The sequence below is a fragment of the Moschus berezovskii genome, chromosome 7 (genome assembly GCF_049115385.1).
Source record: "Moschus berezovskii isolate FMDL1 chromosome 7, NW_MosBer_1.0, whole genome shotgun sequence".
In the NCBI taxonomy this organism is placed as follows: Eukaryota; Metazoa; Chordata; class Mammalia; order Artiodactyla; family Moschidae; genus Moschus; species Moschus berezovskii.
Window position 1 is genome coordinate 66975394 of NC_142466.1, and position 15143 is coordinate 66990536.

At 46.3% G+C, this 15143-nt stretch overlaps 1 protein-coding gene across 3 annotated transcripts in view; it reads left to right on the forward strand.

The window, feature by feature from the left end:
* UNC13B (unc-13 homolog B) overlaps positions 1-15143 on the forward strand; it is a 227491-nt gene that overhangs the window by 182877 nt on the left and 29471 nt on the right. For all 3 annotated transcript variants that reach the window (XM_088837952.1, XM_055426973.2, XM_055426974.2), the window contains 6 exons: positions 4231-4277; positions 7021-7099; positions 8771-8845; positions 9335-9554; positions 12198-12425; positions 13033-13174. In XM_088837952.1, the coding sequence (XP_088694078.1) occupies positions 4231-4277; positions 7021-7099; positions 8771-8845; positions 9335-9554; positions 12198-12425; positions 13033-13174 (791 nt within the window). The remainder of the gene's footprint in view (positions 1-4230; positions 4278-7020; positions 7100-8770; positions 8846-9334; positions 9555-12197; positions 12426-13032; positions 13175-15143) is intronic.

Here is a 15143-nt window from a genome sequence, read left to right on the forward strand (position 1 = left end):
TTCTAAGGCATTTTAAGAAGTTAGGAGGCACAAAGTGTTTGATTCCTAACAAGAAAACATTTTTTTAAGTTATTAATAAGAAAATGTTTGGCCAGTGGTTGGGACAAACTTAAGGGACTAGTACAGCAGTTCTTTGGGATCTGGAAAATGGTACACACTAAGAGGCCTACCTTTTCTCTTAGGCAAGACCTTAGAAAGGCTGTTGTTTTCTAAGTTCTGAAATTTCAAGTTCCTTTTACTACATAAAAACACTAGATGTGCTAAACCCTCAGACTACAAAGGTGAAATAAAAAATATATGTATAATTCTTGCTCTCAAGAAATTCACAATATGTAAGGGGAGATGTTTATACAGACAATTAACAATGAAACATACTGACAACAAACTGTCATAGACGTGTGTACACAAAAGCGTGGGTACCACGGATACATAATTCTGTTTTTGAGAGGAAGGCAGATAAATTTTCAGAGACATTAATATTTGATCTAAGTTTTTAAGAATAAGTCTGAGTTCACCCAGTCAATGCAAGAGGCCAGGTCATGGAGAGCCTTGACAATATATTGACTTTTCTTCTTTAGGCATCATGGGGAACTCTGGGAAGAATAGAAGGACACAACTGAAGTAACTTTGACATGATGTTTACAATATATTTAAGATAGTAGAGGAAGAGAGAAACCTTTTCAACTTGAATCACAGGGTCAGTTCGTTGCCTAGCTTTCTTTTTCAAAGGGAACAGAGTGTTCTCAGGAAGTAGGGAATAGATGTAGTAGAAGAGACAGTTCCCTCTCCCAGAAATGTTTTTTTTTAATCTCATCCACTTTTATGCACTGTTTTGGAAGATTCCTGTTCCTGCATCCCTTCTGTCAAGTCAGGTGACCCATTAAGTAATCAGAAATAGCTTGAAAAATTGGGAACTTAATAGTTTCCATGACTCTTCCTTCTAACTTGTTATGTAACTTCAGCGATTCTTTATTCAAGGGATGAGAAAAAAAGAAAAGAGGGGCTAATGGGCCCAGATAATGGACTTTGCTTAGAGAAGGAAGCCTCAAGCAAGTGTGGCCTAGAAGGCAATGCAGTGTCTGGCAAATAGGAAAGGAGTAATTTCTGGACTTTATTCTTCCTCTCCTGTGGTTTGCTTGGGTCCTTCTGGAAGTGTCAGTTTCTTTTGACGTATTGTTCTAAGTTTGGTAGATAATCAAACCTGGGATTGCAGCCGTGGTTTTATCGTTCAGATCATAGTGACTTATGATGAGGACTTGGTGCCTCCAAATCTATGGCCACTGAGCATCCAGGTCCTGGCCTTACTTCCAGGCCTTAACTTGGCCTAACTTAGGCTCTGGGAAAACAGGCCAAGGCTTGTGGGGCAAAACACGTAGCCAGCCTGTGTTAGAAAGGGGAGAGGGCTCAGCTACCCGGCCTTTGGGGTTTGCAGACTTATCCCAGATTCAGATGAGCTCGTGTAGCTTCTGAGGAAGGAACCTGCTCTGTGTTCAGTCAGTTCCGACGGCCTGTGGGAGTGACCCTTGGTAACACGGCTGGTCTTGTGGCCCCGGTAGCCCTGACCCTGCATGCAGACCGCTTTAGAAAGTGGGGAAAGGGTGGCTGAAATTCCCAGGCCGACCTGGTCCTTTGGTTTTTGTAGCCAAACCTGGATTCTAAACTAAAAAGCAGGGGCAGCAAATACAGGAGGTGAGGATTCCGGGAGCCAACTCTGCGAGCTGCCCAGTTGTTCAGAGGACTTCTCTGAACTCTCCTCCATGTCCCACGAGGTTAGCTCTACCTGGTTTAGGATGAATCTACTAACCTCTCTGCCCTTTTTTTTTTTTTTCCTGCTCTTTCTCTCCTTGCAGAAGGAAAGCGAGGAGCCCTTCAGGTTGTGCTCTGGCCCTCTGGGGCCCCTTTGTTGTTGGTTCTCTCCCCTCCCTCCTGAGTACAGTGTGTGTATGTGTGTGTGTGCACGCATGCGTGCTTATGAGCTGTGGCTCATGCGGCCGGTGTGTTTGTCCTGACAGCAGTTCGTGTGCATGCTCCATGCCTGTGTGTGCTCCTGCAGGCACCCGTGGAGCCTTGTGAGGATGTGTGTGCCTGCATGGCACACATTCAGTGCAGCATGTGTGTGCTTACCCTTGTGCTCAGTTTGACCCCCCAGGTACTGACTGCCTTTCTCTTTTCCTACTTTGCACAGTGTGTGTCGATTTTCTACTTGTGGCTGCCGACCAGCATATGCTGTAAACCCTCGCTGAGCCCAGCATGCATACACACTTTGTATTTAAGAACAGGAGTTTTTGTAGGCTTTTTGTGCCTCTTGCCTGGGGCCTAAATGTGAAAGTGCTTTGTGCTTCGGAGCAGGCTTCCTGGCCTCTCTGTGAGCACAAGGGTCTGCAGACCTGTGGTGTGGTTTTCCCGCACCATGAAAATGTGTGGTGTGCTAAAGCTCTGTGCCTACAAGCACTGGTTCCTCAAGATGGTAAGGGTGTGCTTTGCTGGTGATTTGAGTCCTGGTGAACACCGAGTCCCCACCCCAAATGGGTGTGTGCGCATGCTCTGTATCTCTGTGTGCAGGATCCGTGCTCACCTAGGGATCCTCAGGTGCAAGTTGTGTCTATGAATGTACCTCGTATAGGTACTTTGTTGAGACCTGCTGTCATTCCCCTCGCCCTCCTTCTGTGCCCTGTGTGTGCATGCTCTGCACTGTGACTGCAGGCTTCTGCAGACCCACTGCCCTCTCTCAGCACAGGAAATGTGTATGATCTGAGCCCATGAACCCTGACTGCCAAAGATGTTTTGTGATTTTGTTTCCTTAAGCCCAGTGGCTTCTGGTAACCACCTAATTCTAGGTAGGAAGTAAAAATCTACTCAGTGCAGTGACTGTTTCTAAAGGGAGGATAAGTTCTGGTTGGTGGGATTTAGGGATGGGCTGCCCCTCACAGGAACCTTAGGAGACTTGATTCAACCTTCTGACTGCCTTTTGGGCCTGGCCCTCCCTCTACCATATCATCCCCCTCATAGAACCTGGGTAGGAGGCAGAAGCAGCGAAGTATGGTCATGAAGGGCCTCAGGCAGTAGGCAGATAGGCTTGATTAGAGCCCAGGCAACCTGAGAAGGATCTTAAATCCAAAGTGCATCTTGAGCTTCCTGCTGGTCCAGGGTCACTCTTAGCTGCTTTTACATCACCGATTAGCTTGTCTTACCTCTCTTTTTCACTCTCTTGCCTCATTTTCTCTGTAACTCCTCCCATCTTTAGCCCTCCCAAAACTTCACCCCCTGGCCAGAGCCTAACAGCTTACCTCTGCCTCCCTTGATCTGGAGTTCCTTTGCTCAGGACAGCAAGCTGGAATCCAGATCCCAGGAGTCAGGGAAGTTGTTGTGGGTGGAGGGAACAAGGAGGGACAGAAAGCCCCAGACCCGCTAGTACTAAGTCTGTTGAGCCTAAATAGCAGGTGCCGTTGGTCCTCTGAGAGCCCTGGCAGCTTTGGAACTCTCTGTACTCTGCCTGAAGGATTTGCTTTGTTTTTTTTTTTTTTTTTTACAAAAAACTTTAAAAAGTGTTTTCCAACAGTTCCTTGCTTGAATTATTTGGTGCTTCAGTTTTCACCTTCTTATTGTAGAGTTCATAAAATACGCAAGAATGGTAATCCAAGTATCTAATCTGCCCTGGATTCTTTTGTTATATCGAGTTTATCAAATGTAGAGCAAGCTCAGTGTCAATGAGTTATAGCTTCAAGGACCCTAGGCCAAGTCAAATCACAAGATGAGATGAATCCAGAAAGACCAGGTCTGACTCTAGGGCAGCCAACAGAACTTAAGAATATAGCTGGAAGACTGGACTCTATATGAAGTTGTCCTTTTGCTTTAGTGAGGCCTAGAAGCCAAAATGGGCCCTCTCTTGGCCTATGCTTACTGTTCTATACCAGTGGATATGTGAGGGGCTCTACATTCTGGCAGCTCTCACACTCCCAGTGGATCTTAGTCCTGGGTTCTCTGTGAGCTTATCTCCTCCCTCTTCACTGGGGAGAAGGGAGATGAAGTACCACTCATTTCAGCTGCCTGCTTGTGGCCCTGTCTGATCAGGGAACTGGCTTACACCTCAGGCCAGCTATGTCACCACATGGTGTATGTGACCTATGCAGCTCTGAGCTTCCTACTTTACTGCTCACTGCCTGACCATAGAAATATGGCACTCTCCCATCTTTCCCAGGAGCTGACTTCTCTCTCTTTCTCTCTTTAAAGATTCCAGATGATGGTGATCCCTGTTTGCCCCAGTGGCTTCCAGAAGGGTAAGTGTGGCACTTCAAGGTTTCTGTGAATCTTACAGAGTCTCTTATGCTGCTTTAGCTTCTCCCTTGGGAAGCAGGAGAAACAGCTTCATCAGCTGGATTCTGGAGAAGGAAGAGGTTCCACTGTCGAGACGGTTGTTTTTCCGGGGCAGAGGAGACGACTCTGCAGACTGATTCCCCAGAGGCAGAAGAGAGAGCTTTGCAGAATGGTTCCCCTGAAGCAGGGGAGGGAACTTTGGGGCTCCCCATCCTTACTTTTGGAATTTCTGCTGTATTGCATCGTAGTGGTGGTATGCCCTTTATGTATAAGGATGAGAAAACTAGAAAAATATCTGCCTTTAGAACTGGTTTCCTTCTATTCCACTGTTGATAGTGTAACTGCTTAGCTTGCTGCTGGCCTCAGCTGTTGTGAGTCACTTGCTTACTCCATTCTACTATAGTGAAGACATAAGTAGCATCCTTTACGAGCTCTGTGTGTTCTGTCTGTGTTTCTTGTCTGGGAGTTTCAGAGCCATGTGATTGCACCGGAGAATCATTTTAAATTGTTCAGCTGCTGTGACTTACTATTATTAAGGGAGGAAAGTGTTTAAGTGCCCGCGCCACCTCTACCCCCCACATACAGTTCTGGAGACCGGTAGGCTCTTCCCTCTCTCCTGGTCCCTCAAAGTTCTGACGTCGATGTCCTCAGTGGCTGCCTCCTCTTCCTCATCCCCAGGGAAGAAAAAAGATTAGATCAGAAAGTTATCAACTGTATTTTTAAATGCTTCTTTTTCTTGCAATATGTCTTTTTTATAGCAAGAGTTAATCATGGGAATGAGCCACTCTTCTTTTGTCAAAAGCTCGTTTGTGTTGCCAAAAAAAGACACTTCTTGGCTTAAGGTATACATTTTATAGTTTTCAGAATTAGCCACAAACTTGTGGCATCAGTTGCTTCTTCAACAGCCCTTCTTCAGGGCTTTAGCATTTTTCTTCAAATAATTTTAAACTTCATACATACCAACGCAGCACAACCAGGCTATTTTTAAATGGAGCCATGCAGGGATTTTCTAAATGTCTCCCTGTTGTCATCTTTCCCTTCCTTCAGCTTAGTCCTTAGAAACTGTCACAAGTTTCAAACTTTCATAGGTGTGGTGGTCTCATTAAGAACAAAGCTCACTGCCCATATTCAGGAACCTAGATGATTAGAAATCAGCATATAGTGTTGCCTGATCCAACTCCTGGCCTTGACCTAATTTGTGGCTCCATTTTTTGCCCATATAGCTAGCAGTACATACTTATTCTTCTGTGATATTCCTCTTTTCACACCAGCTGTGGTGTACAACCCAGCCACCCTTCTTTCCCCACCTCATTGCTTACATGAAAACCAAATACCTGAGTTAATTTAACTGAAGCTCAGAAGGATAGTTTCCGAAAGGTCAGGTTTTTATAGTTCCTCTCATTTTATGGAAGTAACACCAAGATCCAGAGAGAGGAAGGAATTTTGGCAAAGGATATGTAGTGAATTAGTAGAAGAGTTGGGGATAAAATCCAGATTATCTCAATGTAAGAATGATGTTCTTTTAGGAAATTCTCTGTATTGTTATTGTGTATTGTTATATGGAATAACAGGCAAAGAACAGCAAAGTTAATAAGTATAAAAAAAGTATAAGACTTTTAGAAATCTCAAGTTGCTCATGGACTTCCCCAGTGGCTCCGATGGTAAAGAATCCACCTTCAATGCAGGAGACCCGGGTTTGATCCCTGGTTGGGGAAGATCCCCTGGAGAAGGGCATGGCAACCCACTCTAGTATTCTTGCCTGGAGAATCCCGTGGACAGAGGAGCCTGGTGGGCTATAGTCCATGGGTTTGCAAAGAGTTGGACATGACTGGGTGAGTGACACTTTCACTTCATTTTCAGTTGCTCCAGCTGTAATTTTTTTCCTGGTTTCTGTTGATGTGACCATAGGGCTAGGCCACACTCTGAGTCACTTTGCTGTTTCCTTCTTAAATGGTCTTTTTTCCCCTCTAAATGATCTTTTGGAAGTCTCTCATCTACTTCCCCTGCCTCCATTTGATTATGCAGGCTCCTCTTTCCATAGAGACTCTTTTTTTCAGGAGGCTTGGATAGACAGAACTGGAGACTCTTCCTCAGGTTGGAGAAGGTCTGCTTCTACATGCTCTTATTTGTCAGTCTTGCTCACCTAGGCAGCACCTCTTCTGTAGAGCTATTCCTGGGCTCTACTCTAGCACAGGTCCGGAAAGACTTAACTTTAGGCATCAGTGTCTCTGGCCTGAATGTAGGGAGAAGCTATCTTAAGCGTCAACTCCCACCTTTTATGGAGCACTGCTGCTGCTGCTGCTAAGTCACATCAGTCGTGTCCAACTCTGTGCGACCCCATAGATGGCAGCCCATAGCCTCCTCTGTCCCTGGGATTCTCTAGGCAAGAATACTGGAGTGGGTTGCCATTTCCTTCTCCAGGGGTCTTCAAATAAACAAAGGTAACTTGGACTGGCATAGTGTGATAGAAAGCTTTCAGTCCTTGGCTAAAACCTTAGAAGGAGACTCTGAGAGCAGATTCCATTGTTTGTCATCCCGTGGCTTTGTTTCCCTCGCTTTCTGTCCTCCTTTCTCCTCTTAAAGGTCCATGGTGAGGGTCAGTTCATCCTTCTTTGGGGAGAGAATGAGCAAGGAGAATGGAACATTGAACCTGCCAGTAACTCAAGGGGAGACTAAAGGTCCTGACATATTTTCTTCTCTCCTCAGGCCAGCTGGAGGGCTCTATGGCATTGACAGCATGCCGGATCTACGCAGAAAGAAGCCACTGCCGCTTGTCAGCGACCTGGTGAGTGAGCAATCTTAGTGAGCTGTCAGGAATGGAAGTGGGGCCTTCAGCAACAGATATTAGTCTGATGATCAGTCATTTAAAGCCTCACTGAGACTTAGTGATGGCTTCAGTAGGACCTCGTATGATCTCACTGGGGTTAGAGAGGCACCCAGGTACCCTAGAGTCCCAGAGCCAGATGTTCAGTAAGACTTGAACCCTTTTTCTCATTACCATTTTCTACTCCTGGTTTTTTCTCCCTGTTCAATCTATTTGATATTTTTTGTCCACTCCTTTTTGTAATTTTCCTCCATATTGTGCTCTTTTTTCCCTACCAGTTTCTCCCTACTTAACTGACTGAATACAAGTATCCTTTGCCATTTTCTCATCATTTCTTTCTTTCCTTCCCTTTCCCCCTGCTATTGATACGTCTTTCCCTGTCTCCCCTTTCTAGTATACCTCTTATCCCACCAATGCTTCATCCAGCTGGCTGGTTGAAGATGGTGTCAGCTCTTCTTTATTACCTTCTTTCACTGTCTTTCATCTCCTCTTTTTTCTCTTCTTTCTTTCTTTTCTTCCTGCTTTTTCTCACCTTCTCCCTCCTTGCTCACCAGTTTTTTTTTTTTGCTTAACCGAGTGGATGGCAGTATCTTACTCATTTCTTGTTTCCCGTCCTCTGTCTTTTAACCTTGCCTGTATTTCACTTTATGGCATGACTCTCCTTCTAGGCCTTGGGCCCTGGGCAGCTGTCTGGGTTGGATACAGTGGATAGAGGATAGAGACAGAGGGGGTTGGGACATGTTTCCTGCTTTGGGACTTCAGGAAAGAACCTCTCAGTTGTATCTGAAAGCTTTCGTGCCCTCGTGGGGCTTTAACATCATGTTGTTCCTTTCTCTGCTCTCCTCTGCACAGGCTATGGTGAGTGTCTCCAGAGCCCGTTTCCATCCTTTATAAAACCCCGAATCTCAACCTACCTGGGCACATCCCAACTATTCTTGCTGCTCAGGCTGATATAATAACTTCTGTCTGCCTGGTATCCACTGCCTTAGGGAAACCATGTGCCTCTCTGGAGGCTGCCCCTAAAGCTTGGGCTTGGCGGATTCATGGGCCTTTCTAGCAGGGCATCCTAGATCTCATGCTTAACCCCCTGCCCTGCTTGATTTCAATGAGGTTCCATTGCCCCCTTTCACTCAGTGCCCTGCTCATTTGGGCTGTTGGCCTCCACAGCCACCTGGGATTGTGTGGGCATGGGGTGCTGCCCAGGACTGGAGGATTTAGTCTAGAATCATTGTTCCCAGTGATGGTTCTTGAATGTGACTCTGACAGAGTTTTGTGTCTGTCCTGTTCTTAATGACCTGTTTCATACTGTAATTCTAGACTTTTCATTTTCCTCTGCCTTCCTTTGGGGCAGATACCTAAAAATGTTGGAGGAAGGAGAAACTCTTTAGATGACAGGTACCCTGAGAGAAGTGCTGTTCTATCACTGTTAGAACAGTTCCCTGAGGGCCTTGAGTTTGAATCTTAACCTCAGGTGCTTGTTACCCATTACCTGTGGAGAGTCCCCTGTGAATGACAGTAAAAATAGAAAGTAATAAGTTATCATCAAATAGCTCTGGTCACTGAAACTCCCTCCCCAGGACTTTGCCCAGCCCTTGGTAGTAGCCAGGGCTGACAGCAAGTCTTCTCTCACAGTCACTGGTCCAGTCCCGGAAAGCAGGCATTACTTCTGCAATGGCTACACGCACCTCTCTCAAAGATGAAGAGTTGGTAAGTGACCCATGGGCTTTCATGAATCCACTTGCCTATGGCCCAGTGATCATCTCTGTAGCCATACACTGGGAATTCAAAAGTTTTGGGCAGACTCTGTTAATGAAACAGATAGATATTATAGCATCAAGTTTTCCACAATGGGAGAAGCTAAGGTCCACACCAGGGGTAAACCTAAATCTCATGTTGGAGTATGTGACCACTCATGTCAGGGATTTATGGTGAGCCTAGTACCCTCTGTTTCCCTAAAAAGTCTGAATGCTGGGGCAAGGCTCAAATCCAGCATTCAGGTCATGGATGTGCTCCTTGAATGACTAGGAGCACATGATGTTGGGGGCTTCTTTCTGCCAGGCTAGAATGTGGGCCGGGCGAGGCTGAAGCATCTCCTTGACTGCCAGAGGTCTTGATAGCCATGCACTGGGCATAGTAGTTGTATCTCTCAGCAGAGAACTAAAGTCACTGGTGGGTGATGGGATGTGTGTTTTTCAGAAATCGCATGTGTATAAGAAAACCCTGCAGGCCTTAATCTATCCCATCTCGTGCACCACACCCCACAACTTTGAGGTGTGGTCCGCCACCACCCCCACCTACTGCTATGAGTGCGAAGGCCTGCTCTGGGGCATTGCCCGGCAGGGCATGCGCTGCAGCGAGTGTGGAGTCAAGTGCCATGAGAAGTGCCAGGACCTGCTCAATGCCGACTGCCTGCAGCGTGAGTACACCTGTGGGGTGACAGGTAGGGGAGGGGGCTTGTGGGCAGCAGGGCCTCTCCAACATAGCCTGGCAACCAGGAACCAGGATGGCTGAGCCATCATCCCTCCAATTTACCTGACTCTGAAGCTCTTTACTTTTTAGAGAAAGTAGGTTCCTAAATCAAGAGACATTGCCTTTCCAAATAACAGGTCTTGTAACACTCGCTTAAACACCTTTAGGAAAAATTCATTGAGCTTCCTATGGCACTTGGATGGAGTTAGAATCTCTTCCAGGATTCAGGTGATCCCAGAGGCTCTACTTGGGTGTTGTACATACCACCATGGCTGTATTGCCCCAAAGACTAGAGCATGTTTAATCAGGGACCAGAGCTTATAGGAAGAGAGAGTTCTGGGGTTCTAGGCCTCAGAGAGGAGCCTCCTAATGTCTTGACCTCCTAAGGTCTAGACCTCTAGACTCAGGGAAGGTGGAATTTACTCCTTGCTTCTAGGTGGAGATTTTAGACATCAGTACCAAGAACAGAATCTTCAAATGGATGAGGCAGAGGTCCAGAAGGAAAATGTGTGACCCCCAAGGCCCTTGCTAAACATGTGACTTGTGCCACCATCTGAGTGGGAAGAACAGGAGCAGGGAAAGCAGCAAGTCTTGGCACAGGAGATGGTAGCGCTCCAAGTTCTTATCTCCTTGCTCTACTCCTGCTTGGCTTGCACTGCTATGGTTAGACCCTGGGAAGAGCGGGGGTAGGGGATGTGGGAAAGTATTCTCTCACCCCTGCAGGTCTTCAGGTGTTCCTCATTGCCACGCCACAGCAATGAAAACTTCAAGAATTGTGGTAGGAGAAAGGAAGGTCACCTTTAGACTCACAAGCATTTCATTATCCCAAGGAAAGATATGAGACCTAAAAGGGCCTTGAGGAGTTGTTGACTTAAAATGTCATTCTTTGAAGAACCCTAGGTTGATGCCAGTGACATGGCTGTAGTGGACATGAAGAGACAGGCTGAACATAGCAGAAGAGTTGGGTGCTGGTGATGACTTTGCCCAAACCCATCATGAGGGGGTGACAAGAACAGGTGCCAGCAGCACTCTGCTTTAATTGGGAGAACTAGCAGCTGGCTGCATAGGCTGCTTGATGGAAGCCTCTAAAGTGGTGCTCTATAATAGCCAAGGTGTCTTATCGTCCCTTTAAGAGCCTTTCCAAGATCCCCTTCCAGGAAAATAGCATTCCATAGAATATGCTAAGTGCAAGAGTAGAGGCAGCCCAGGTCCCTTTTCATTTATCTAAGTCTTCTATGAAGTACAGAGTGGAATTAAATGCCCTTCTGTAGACTTCCCTAGACAGAAAATCTGCTTTCCATCCTCCCAGGGTTAGGAGGTGAGTGTTGACTTTTCTTCTTTGCTCCAAGTTTTGTAGTTAAGGCCTGAACATTTGGAGACTGGAGAGAGGTTAAGAGCCAATCTGCCAATAAAGAAAGGATGGATCCTTTGCCTGAGAGGCCTGGTTGGTGAAATACGCTGCAGGAAATTTCTGTTCCTCCATAATCCTTAGGATAACAGAGATGAGCTGGCTGGGGTCATGGCTGGTAAAAATGGCCCTTGGCCTTGTCAGGATAATACTGATGGTAACAAGAGTGGAGAGTGTTTGTTACTCAGTAAATCAAGCACCCAGCCCAGTGTCAAATGGCAGGCACTGGGCTGGATGCTTTATGCTAATAAAATGCTTACTATACATCTTGAGAGATAAGTGCCACTTTCTTCTCATAGAAGAAATGTATTTACCCAGCAGGGAGTAGTAGATTCAGGATTGAAACCCAAGTCTGTCAGATAACAAAGCCATAATTTTCTCACCACTACAATGTCTTCTGAGATTTGAGACACTGGAGCCACAGGGGAGGATGTGCCCAGCTACGTGCTATGGTGAATTCTGAGATCTATATCACGACTTGGCGTTTGGATGAGTTTGGTGGAGTTGTGCCTATCCACAACTGCTCCCTGATAACTGGGATACCTATTTTGATATTTTGGCCTTAGACTTGGAGGGGTATCTCTCAACAAGCATGTGGATGGAAGAAAGACAAAACCAGCTGCAGACTGAGCTACATTTTTTTTTCTTTTCTCATGAAAAACTCACTGGAAAAGACTCTGATGCTGGGAAAGGTTGGGGGCGGGAGGAGAAGGGGACGACCGAGAATGAGATGGCTGGATGGCATCACCGACTCTGTGGACATGAGTTTGAGTGTACTCCGGGAGTTGGTGATGGACAGGGAGGCCTGGCGTGCTGTGATTCATGGGGTCGCGGAGAGTCGGACACGACTGAGCGACTGAACTGAACTGAACTGAACTGACTGATGAATAACTCAATATGTTTCTAAATAGAGAGAATGGAGTAATACAACATATTAGTTATATTGTTAACATATAACAATGATCAACTTTTTGCTACTCTTTGAGTTGCCTTTTAAACTCCACTGGCCAGGCATTAAACTAGCAGGCCCCACCGATACCAACTTTTCCCAGAGAAATACCAGTCTTCCTAAGCTTCTCTCACTGCTCAGTGACATCTCCTAAGCCCCATTCTTCAGCCTGATCCTTGATCTGGTAGGTGACCTGTTGGTTACCCTACTTTCTGTCTCTGGCCACTCTTCAGGGGCTGCAGAAAAGAGCTCTAAACATGGAGCAGAGGACCGGACCCAGAACATCATCATGGCCATGAAGGACCGCATGAAGATCCGAGAGCGGAATAAGCCAGAGATCTTTGAGGTTATCCGGGATGTCTTCAATGTGAGCAAAGTCACCCATGTGCAACAAATGAAAACAGTGAAGCAGAGTGTGTTGGATGGCACCTCCAAATGGTCAGCCAAAATCACCATCACTGGTGAGCAGGCCAGAGTTTGAGGGGACAGGAGGGCCTCGGCTATGGGAAGGAGCCTGGGGAGGAAGCATCCTGAGCATGAAGAAACAGGGACTGGGGGGCAAAGAATACAGAATGAAGCTCTCATTATTCATCACTCCTCCTCTTCTAGACTCCAATGCTAGTGGTGCTGGGAGACGCAAGACTGACACTTGCAATCTGAATGATAATGCAAGGATTGTAACAATCTGGTATTACAGACTCGATTAGCAGTTTGATGTTATAAGAGCTGGGAAGCTGAGGGAAAGGGGACAGGCAGGAGATCAGGGAGTAGTTAACCAGTGATTTATTAGCTAGGTGCATGTGACTGAAGCATGCATGTATCAGAACAGGTAAGGACCTGTCTGGGCAAGTGGTCAGTTAGGGTCCAGGGAAGAGGTAGGATTCCTGGGCTAGGCTTTGAGGGAAAAGCCTAGGGCTAAGAATAGAAGTGGAGGAGTGAGGAAGTCTGCTCCTGTACAAGGAGCAGATAGAGGGTGTTCTAAGGTGGGAAGTATGAATCCTACTTTGGAGGGCTCATGAATTCCGGAGTGTACTCTGAAACCTCCTTCTGTGTGTGTCTGGGTTGCAGTGGTGTGTGCCCAGGGCCTACAAGCCAAGGACAAGACAGGATCCAGTGACCCTTATGTGACTGTGCAAGTGGGCAAAACCAAGAAGCGTACCAAGACCATTTTTGGAAACCTGAATCCTATTTGGGAGGAGAAGTTCCATTTGTAAGTTGTAGTGGGCTCTGTCTTTCCTGGGACTGTGTATATTTTGGGAACAGCGTTAAATCCTGTTGTTCTGGACTTGGACTCTAAGAGAGATGGGGTAGAGGCAATGGAGAAAACACATTTCTCACTTGCTTTAATTGGCTAGCATTTATTCTTTTCCTAGGTCTCCTCATAGACTGTTGTATCAGGGTTACTGCACTCAAGTCTTAACTCGGGCTATTAAAGGGGCCCCTGGGCAAACCATACTGCTTTTTCTAGTGCTAGCAAGATTTTACTACAGCTGAGTGACAGAGCCAGAGACTGCCATGCAACTGTGTGCCTTCCAGCCCTGCCATCCTGTAATGCTAGACTTTTTATTTTCCTAACCCCTAGGAAGAGTTAGTCTCTTCTAGGGAGTGGGGTGGGAACAGCTTGTCCTACAAGTAGATAGACTTGAAGATAGGAACCTTGGATTTGGAGAATTTTCCATTTCCCTTAAGGGCTCTGCTTTTCTTTCTGCCTCAGCGTCCACTCCCTTCTCCTCTATTCAGTATCTCACTTTTGTGCAGACTATTTCATATGACAGTAAGGGATGACAGCTGCAAAATGGCAAGCTGTAGCCTAGAACCTGGACTGGTGTCTGGTGAATCCAGATGCTTTATCACACCCCCGTTAATGCCTAGGACCAGGACTTTGAGTCTGAATCAGCCAAACAGGCAGCTTATGTAGAGACCTTCTGCTCTTGGCTCCTTGGAAGGAGATTGGGAAAAGGGATTGGGGCCTATAAAAGCAATCTCCAGTCCAGAGGTGATAGTTACTGAGGGGAGCACCTGTTTTTCAAGAAGCCGAATGGTTCCTGCTTGAACATTCAGTTCAGTTCAGTTCAGTCGCTCAGTCGTGTCCGACTCTCCGCGACCCCATGAATCACAGCACGCCAGGCCTCCCTGTCCATCACCAACTCCCGGAGTTCACTCAAACTCATGTCCACAGAGTCGGTGATGCCATCCAGCCATCTCATTCTCCGTCGTCCCCTTCTCCTCCCGCCCCCAACCTTTCCCAGCATCAGAGTCTTTTCCAGTGAGTCAACTCGTCTCATGAGGTGGCCAAAGTATTGCAGTTTCAGCTTTAGCATCAGTCCCTCCAATGAACATCCAGGATTGATCTCCTCCAGAATGGACTGGTTGGATCTCCTTGCAGTATAAGGGACTCTCAAGAGTCTTCTCCAACACCACAGTTCAAAAGCATCGATTCTTCGGCGGTCAGCCTTCTTCACAGTCCAACTCTCACATCCATACATGACCACGGGAAAAACCATTGCCTTGACTAGACGGACCTTGGTTGGCAAAGTAATGTCTCTGCTTTTTAATATACTATCAAGGTTGGTCATAACTTTCCTTCCAAGGAGCAAGCGTCTTTTAATTTCATGGCTGCAATCAGCATCTGCAGTGATTTTGGAGCCCAAAAAAATAAAGTCTGACACTGTTTCCACTGTTTTTCCATCTATTTCCCATGAAGTGATGGGACCAGATGCCATGATCTTAGTTTTCTGAATGTTGAGCTTCAAGCCAACCTTTTCACTCTCCTCTTTCACTTTCATCAAGAGGCTTTTGAGTTCCTCTTCACTTTCTGCCATAAGGGTAGTGTCATCTGCATATCTGAGGTTATTGATATTTCTCCCGGCAATCTTGATTCCAGCTTGTGCTTCTTCCAGTCCAGCGTTCCTCATGATGTACTCTGCATATAAGTTAAATAAGCAAGGTGACAATATACAACCTTGACGTACACCTTTTCCTATTTGGAACCAGTCTGTTGTTCCATGTCCAGTTCTAACAGTTGCTTCTTGACCTGCATACAGGTTTCTCAAGAGGCAGGTCAGGTGGTCTGGGATTCCCATCTCTTTCAGAATGTTCCACAGTTTATTGTGATCCACACAGTCAAAGGCTTTGGCATAGTCAATAAAGCAGAAATAGATGTTTTTCTGAAACTCTCT